The 8605-nt window shown below is 37.4% G+C and overlaps 1 protein-coding gene across 1 annotated transcript; it reads left to right on the forward strand.

Annotated features, from left to right (window-relative positions):
* The first annotated feature begins 226 nt into the window (after nucleotides 1-226).
* LOC105436618 (ankyrin repeat domain-containing protein 49-like) lies at nucleotides 227-7940 on the forward strand. Its single transcript, XM_030988644.1, has 6 exons — nucleotides 227-498; nucleotides 1691-1815; nucleotides 2706-2840; nucleotides 3921-4032; nucleotides 6711-6830; nucleotides 7739-7940. The coding sequence occupies exons 1-6, from the start codon at nucleotides 424-426 to the stop codon at nucleotides 7835-7837; spliced, it is 666 nt and encodes a 221-aa protein (XP_030844504.1). The 5' UTR covers nucleotides 227-423; the 3' UTR covers nucleotides 7838-7940.
* Nucleotides 7941-8605: the final 665 nt, after the last annotated feature.

Consider the following 8605-nt stretch of genomic DNA (forward strand, 5'->3'; position numbering starts at 1 on the left):
GAGTGCCTAAGCTACATAATTATGTTCATAAAAGTTTGCAGAACATTGAGGAAAAAGAGCCGGCTTTCTGTGAATTTTTTGTTTGTTTGTACTTCAATGGGGTTGGGATGCCGGGTTTTTGCTATAAACCGCTTTTATTCGTTAGTGCCGGGAAATAATTTTTCCTTAAAATGTCCATCTTTTTTCAATGCAAAATAGTGTTCCTTGGGTATTTAAAGATCATCTCATAAAGGCTGAAGAGTTCAGACCTGAATGAATAATAGCAAAATTAGACTTCCGTGACATAAATTGAAAAATATACTAAGTCCAATCTAATTTCATTAATTTATTGAAATCAATCTGATATATAAGAATTATCCTCAAACAACCAAATACACAAACTAAATCAAAACAAAATGGAAAAAATGTACATGTCAGTTAGGAATGAAGACTAGTCGATTAATTAAAATGGCAGCGTCCTGTGACCTGGCAACAGCAGCAGCTAGTGGCGATTTGAACGTATGTAATTCATGCATTCCTTCTCGTTTATTAATACTTTATTTGTCTATATGTGATGTTTGAGATAAACCATTCATGTATGTGCATTTTGATGTTGTATAATTTAACATTTGTTGGGGAAAAACCACTTTTAATCGGTTATTGCAGTGGAGCTTGGGATGGGAATGTATTTTTTCTTACACAAATTCGAATGAATGGGACCTGTTTGTAATTATATGAGTCTCTAGTCATGTTCGCTGTGTCCGTGACATCAAACAAAATTGAAATAATTGTATAGGTCTAGACTATATTGATAACATGTTAACAACTTTTTTCCCATTATCTTCTTATAGACCCTAGTTCAGATAGTTTTTTTCTTCATTTACCCTCCTTCTCTTCCATTTTTTTTTCTAATTCATCTCCTCCTCCTCCTCCTCCTCCTCCTCCTCCTCCTCCTCCTTCTCCTTCTTTTTCTTCTTCTTCTTCTTCTTTTTCTTCTTCTTCTTCTTCTTCTTCTTCTTCTTCTTCTTCTTCTTCTTCTTCTTCTTCTTCTTCTTCTTCTTCTTCTTCTTCTTCTTTTTCTTCTTCTTCTTCTTCTTCTTCTTCTTCTTCTTCTTCTTCTTCTTCTACTTCTTCTTCTTCTTCTTCTTCTTCTTCTTTACTCTTCTTCTTCTTCTTCTTCTTCTTCTTCTTCTTCTTCTTCTTCTTCATCTTCTTCTTCCTCTTCCCCTTCTTCTTCTTCTTCTTCTTCTTCTTCTTCTTCTTCTCCTCCTCCCCCCCCCCTCCCCTCCCCTCCCCCCTCCTCCTCCTCCTTCTCCTTCTCCTCCTCCTTCTCCTTCTCCTTCTCCTCCTTCTTCTTCTCCTTCTTTTTCTTCTTCTTTTCCTTATTATCCTCCTCCTCCCCTCCTTCGCCTCCTTCTTCTTCGTCTCCTTCTTCATCTTCTCTCTTTTCTTCTTCTTTTTCCACTTCTTTCAGTTTCACTCCTCATTTTTTCTTCTCGATCTTCATCTTCATCCTCTTCTTTTCTTCTTCTCCTCCCCACTCCTCTTCTTTTCTTTTTCTTTATCTTCTTCTTCTTCCTCTTAATCCTCTACCTTTGCTACCCCATCACTTCCTCCTCCTCCAACTCCGTTGATCCTGAAGATACTTGGCATCTTGCAGGTTAAACTTCTGTTAAACACCGCCATTATTTGTCAATATTACCTTTTCCAGCTTGTGAAGAGATTGGTGAATGAAGGTGCAGACGTAAATCGCAAGTCACAAGATGGATTCACGCCGCTCTGCAATGCAGCCTTCTGGGGGTACAGTCATATAGCAGAGTATCTCATACAACACAGGTAAAGCCTCATTAATAATGTGTCTCGATCAGTGCCTTTGATTTGGCTTCTAGATATTGGCGCTTTATAAATACCTGGATTGGATGATGATCAATGGTTCAGAACCCCCTATGAGACACAATTCTGACAAGAAAGGAATGGGGAAAGGGTTGATTTTTCGTAATGTATGATGAGGGGGGGGGGGGGGAGGGGGAGAGGGGAGTGTCTGGACACGTAAAAAATCATAAAGACCTCTGGATTTGACAGGGAAAAAAAAGGCACAGACCATCATGAATATTTGTCCTTTATAAATATAATATTGTCCAACAGATAGGCCCTAGAACTGGCTAGAAATTTTATGAAATATTGCTAATAAACTTGCTCTTTTAAAACGTCTGAGTATACCCAGCTCAAAAGCTTGGACTGTTAATTTTCCGTAAATGTGCAAAACGATGAAATGAATTTTGCCGGCTTTTTGATGATTTTGCGCAGAAATACAACAATTTCTTGTTTCTGCTTTCAGCATTTTTGACTGCACAGTGCTCGGCTATCCGTTTATTGTCAGATAATTGAGTTTACAGCTATCAACTTTTGAGTGTTTATTGTGCCTGCATGTCCACATCAACTTTACCCCTCCAGTCAAAAAGTTTTGAAACAGTAAGCTGAATTTAATAAACTCCAGTTACATTTCATTATTTTCCATGTGTGTTTAAAATAAAAAGTCTTATAGAAAAACAAAAAGGGGGAAAAACTTTTTCCTTTTTTTTCTTTTTTAACAGACAATAAACGTTCTATAACTTGCTTTTTTTTCCCCCAAGCATTTATGCACTGTAAGGCCATTTCATTTTTCATGGAATAGATGGATTGACCTTTGACCCCATTTCACATTGTAATTTTTCTCTATACACCAGAGCTGATGTCAACTTGAGCAACGGAGGTACGCTGTGGACCCCTTGTCACTGTGCCGCTTTCCAGGGACATGGCAAAGTTTTAATGAAACTCCTGGAGGCCAAGCCTAACCTTAGCTTACAAGACAATAGGGGAAGGTATGATTGTTGTTCTTTTATGATCATCTACCTGTTCAAGGCCTTCAATTATAGCATGTACCATTTAATTTCAGATTGAATATGATACACTTTGAGTACCTGTAATATTGTACAATGCATTTAAAATTTAACTGTCTTATCTGAAAATTCAAGGAGATAGTTTCACTGCAATTAAAATACACTTCTAAACAATAATTGAAATGTTGTTTCACTTCTTACATGAAGGTAAGAGTACAGGTATCATTACATGAAACTACAATTTTGTAGGCGTTGCATTGCAACGTGTTCAATGGGATGTTGGCAAAGTTTTACCCATGACGGTCTTGTGAAATGCTGCCATAGAGTACAATTTTACCATAGAATGTTGAATAAATCCTTGTATTTATAATCCCAATCCATGTACAATATCCATAAGAATAACCAATCACATGATGATTTAAAATGTTGGATGTAAATGGGCTTCAAAATTATTTATGGTCATAGGGTGCTATACCTTACTGAGTATTGTTGATTTCTGAACTTAAATGTGACATTAAATCTATTTTGCTTTATTTGGTCTGATCTTAGCTCCAGGATGGCTAATAAATGATTGTGCTAAAATCTTAGATGTTGGTGGTCATGTAAATGTATGGTACAAAATAGCTTTGACCTGCCCTAATTCATTATTTGTTTTTCTCAGTTACTGTCAAGTGCCTATTTTTTATACATAACTGCCTAGCCATGTTCCTAAAATAAGAGTGCTGTGGCGAAAGAGACAAGTCATTAGCTCATCTGGATATATTTATTATTATTATAAATTATTATTTATTTATTGACTATCAAGTGATCATTCTGTAGATGCTACTGCTGGGTTCTATACATCAGTGCCTAACGATAACGTTTGTACATGTGTGTGGCACATATTCATTTCAGCTATTTATACATCTATACACGTATGAGCTATTGACATAGTCTCTTTCGCCAGAGCACTATTACAAATTATTTGGCAGACAATTGTAGGCTAGGCTGTCGTGTAAACAAAAAATTGCGCGTCCAGGAAGACATAATTAGATATTTTATTGTTTTCTGCTCCTTCCACAGAACAGCCGCTGATTTTGCTTCAGCGATGGAGGCCATTTGGCCCTTTTTTGCGACAGAAGGATGCAAGAGAACATCGAAGTCTGAACTGGTCAGACTAGACATTGTCAAAAAGGTGTAGTATTCAATTTGTGCTCAGATTAAGACATTCAAAACCTCTATTAGTAGCCACATATCTAAAAAGATCACCTTTCTGTAGTGTTCGCCTATAGATAGTAAGGCGCTTTCGCAAACGCGAGCAAAAAAAAAAAATCTGCGCATGCGCCAACCAGAATTTTCTCTGTCTTGTTGATTTTCACGATCATATGCGGCAATGATAGCGTTCGTTCCCTAAACACGACGGAAGAGCTTTAACGCCGTAATTTCCCTGTCGTATTTGCGAAAGCGCTCTACTGTCTTTCTGGAGCAACTTAAAGAAGAGCCACCTGTCTATAGTGGCTTTTGTGTAGTCCTTGTTGGTATCCTTCATACAAGTGAAGTACATGTATATAGACAAGTGCTTGCATGAGTGACCACGTTTTACTTTTACTCGAGCACCGTTTCCTGTTGGCAAGACATTAATGTACATATGCCACTCTCCACCCAGGTGAAGTAAGTGGGTGCCCAGTAGGAAGAGATTCCTTGGATGTTTGAGGGCCTTATTTTGGGCAGCCCAGCTACAGCAGGGGTAATAATATTATATTTTGTATTAAAGGGATCCAGTAACTTTGTCTCAGATTCTGAAACAAAATCCTGGATTTAGCTCATGCTGCAATGATAATTATAAAACTTTAGGTCATAGTCAGGAACCCCATGACTTTTACAAGCCGATCGCCTGTCTGATTATCAAGATATTTATGATTGGAATTACAAATTTTGAAAACCGTTTGCCAAACGGTTTTCATAACAATACAATCTATTAGGGAAAACGAGTATGGTAAAACCGGTAAAGATTTTTACTTTTTTGAGGCACTTCTTGATCATTTTGAAGTGCGTTTTGTTTAGGGCTTCAATATTACACCATATCACGGACACTAATAACATGTAGGGCCGTGCATCTCAGATTTAACATTGTTAAACGATGCCTTTAGGCACAGTAAATGAACCTGTTACATGTATTATAATTATAGAGAGATTTGTCTTTAAGTTCAACACCTGTTTAGAAAACACCAAATGCAGAATAAGTCATACTGAATATTGTCAAATGATATAGTATTCAAGTTGTGTCCAAAGAAAATCAAATCCTGTATGGATGGATCAAGGTTTGACTTGGCTCGGCAGCCATTCTGCCCATTCTGAACAGCCCTGCCAAGTTAGCAAAGAGAGCTCAAATCTCTCACTAGGATGGGCATGAATGTCGCTTAAAGGATATGTTTTTACTAATATGTGATGATACAAATTTTGCCGGGAAACCGCCTACTTATTGATATATTTGGTAAATTATTATATCTATCTGGACCGGATAGATATCATGCACCTTTCGTATAGTCCCATATACATCATTCTGTGTACAGTGCTTGTAACTTTACTAAGACTGAGCCAAATTTCTTATCATTTTGATGATTCCAGAGCCTTGCAGTACACACCAATACTTATAGGCTAGATGATCAACCTTTTTTTAATCGATTCCACATCGTTTCTTCCACAATGCAATCGCATGACTAGAACTGGTCTATATACCTTAGAATACAAGATATGTAAACAAGAATACTTCATAAAGAGAACATATTTATATTCAAAATATAACAATTACCTTGTGATATTATTGTGTATTGTCTGGCGGTATGGTGCAATTTAATGAAGGCTGATACAAAAGAAAATTATTATTTGCATTTACGGTGCACTTTCATGTGCGTGCTTGAAATTCAATCCCTTGGAAGCGAATTACATTTGAACGTCATCTGGGCTAGACATATCAAATTATTTGAAATATGCAGGCAAGTATTTAATGTGTAAAAGGATATCATGTGCGTGTGTCCATATGATAGCATTTGTTCTTTCAGTCAAAGATTTGTATGTGCATGTACTCTCTTTCTATATATCTATATATCACCACCCCCCCCCCCACCCTCCCTCTCTCTCTCTCTCCCCCTCTCTCCAACTCTCAAATTCTCTCTGAATTCTTTCTGTCCATTCATCTCTCTCTCTCTCTCTCTCTCTCTCTCACTTTTTCAATTTCTCCTCGACTCTTTAAACTAACTCACACACTCTTTTTTCTCCTGTCTGTCTGTCTGTCTCTGTCTCTCTCTCTCTCTGTCTCTGTCTCTCTCTTTCTCAATTCCTCCCTGTCTTACTAAACTCACTCACACACTCTCTCTGCATGTCTTTCTCTCTCCGCTTACATCTTCCCATGCTGTCTCTCTTTGTCTCTCTCTCTCTCTCTTTAATACTCTAAACAAAATATTGGGGGGGGGGGGAATGTATCCATCCCTCTCATACTCTTCCTCTATCCCTCCTTCTTCTCTCTCCACCTATTTATCTCCCATGCTTCTTCCTTTCTGACATGAGAGGGAGCTATACAACATAAAGAGTTTACTATTTAAATTTTTATCACTTTAGACTCGATGTCAACTGCTGCAACGATCATTGAATTTTGTAAAATTGCAAATGCTTCTAATATGTTCATTTGAACCAAATTCATGATCCTTATATCAAAACTTTGTATTACCTTTAATCTCTTCAAAACTAGTTTATTTGAATATATTTATATCTTTCTCTCCCCTGTCTTATACATGTATTATCTTTCCGCTTGTCCTCTCTCTCTCTCTCTCTCCCTCCCTCTCTCTCTCCCTCTCTCTCTCTCTCTCACTCCAGGTAAAGGATTATGACCCGGCCACGCCTTCATCAGACTACGCCCATTTCTCGAGACCCGGATCAGCTTACGTCATGAAGTCACAACCCATGAGAGGGGATGCAAATATAGACTACAAGAGGGTAAGCCCCTGTACAGTCAAATGAGAGAGAGAGAGAGAGAGAGAGAGAGAGAGCGAGAGAGAGAGAGAGAGAGAGAGAGAGAGAGACATATAGACAAAGAAAGAACACGGAGGCCAGGGGTAGGGAGGACAGACATCTATTCGTCAAAAGAAAAAATGTACCATAAGTGTCAGTATCGTACAAACTAATGACAGAGATAGACAGAAACTATAGACTTGTCTTCACATTTATTACACAGAATTGGTCCTCTTGTATTACTTGGTGAGCATTTTATTGCATTATCTGTACATCAAAAGAAAAAATATTTTGTGAGTGTCAGTATCAAACAGACTATTGACAGTGATAGATTGAGTATAACACAGTACTGACACTCTTTTATTACATGGTGTGCAAGCTATTGCATCATCTATGACATTATAGCATTACGTATGTCAGGAAAAAAATACTGGGTAAGTATCAGCTCAGAATTGAAGGAAACCACTCATTAAAGTGTCCCTCGGTTTCAAGTGCTTGTTTTTAGAGATAGATTAATTTGACATTGAATTAGAATATAGATTTGATAGTTTAGTGGGACCATATAAGAGAAGCACTTGGCAGCTATACTGTTTCCTAATTAACGCCCTATTCAAATGAAATCCTGTTTCATGTTGTTTTACTGTGATAAATAATAGGTAAACGAGATGGCAAGAGAATGTCGTAGGTATACACAAAACAACATGCAAAATTGTAATCAAATGTAACCTGTTTCAAATAGATTTACTATGACAAATGATAAGTAGAGGAGATGGTAAGAAAATGTCATAGGTATATAATAAAAAAACATTGGTACTTGTATACATGTAAGTTCAATTATATTATAAGCTCAATTTTAGTTTAAATTCATTTTGTTTTTGGTTAATTTTTTTTAGAAAATGGCTGAGGGTGGAGACGTGCTTTCCATTGAGGAAGAAGGCCAGGAAACATCATCAAACAACTCAAACCCTTCATTCAATATCTGGAGAAGATGATAGCCATTATGCTCCATAGTTCCTGTCTTTCTGGGGGTGTTTCACAAAGATCCTAAGTTGAACTTATCTCTAAATTGGACTTAACAATTATGGAAAGCCATTAGCGTCCTTGAATATATTTTGTAAAAGTTATTTTAAAAGGCATAGAATGTTGATTCAAATCATTCATATTTTCTATTATCATGAGAGATTTCATGTTCTTGATGTGGAATTTATGAAAAGTCTAAAGTACTTGAATTTTTGCTTTTGAATATATTTCAAAATAAGGCTACAAATGGCTCTCGATAATATTTAAGTCCAACTTAGAGTTAAGTTTGACTTCAAATCTTTGTGAAACACCCCTCCCCCCCCCCCCCTGGTGAACATTGATGATCAATTGGACAAGCCTTTTGGATGTTTTCAATGTTTTTATGTTAATGCTGCCTCATCCCTCCCCTGTTCCTCCACGCAAATCGAGGGGTCAGTGATGACACAAAGACGTAACTCCATTTTGGCCATTTTGAGAAAAAGTGGTTTATGCGTCACTTAACACTTGGGCCTTAAAGGGGCACACACCCCAGTGTAGTTATCGGAACATGCCATCTGCGTAAGAGCCGTATTCTGTTGGTGTCAATAGGCAGCTATAGCACCGTCCGCCAGCGCGTACATATTTTGACATCCCTCTGGAATACGGGGAACATGCCCCTTTAAGGAGTTAAGCCTATGTTTCACTAGCCATTGACTTCATTGTGTTGGGTGGAGTTAAGTCTTTGTTTTTTCTGGAAAGCC

The sequence above is a fragment of the Strongylocentrotus purpuratus genome, unplaced genomic scaffold (genome assembly GCF_000002235.5).
Source record: "Strongylocentrotus purpuratus isolate Spur 01 unplaced genomic scaffold, Spur_5.0 spur5_scaffold_17, whole genome shotgun sequence".
In the NCBI taxonomy this organism is placed as follows: domain Eukaryota; kingdom Metazoa; phylum Echinodermata; class Echinoidea; order Camarodonta; family Strongylocentrotidae; genus Strongylocentrotus; species Strongylocentrotus purpuratus.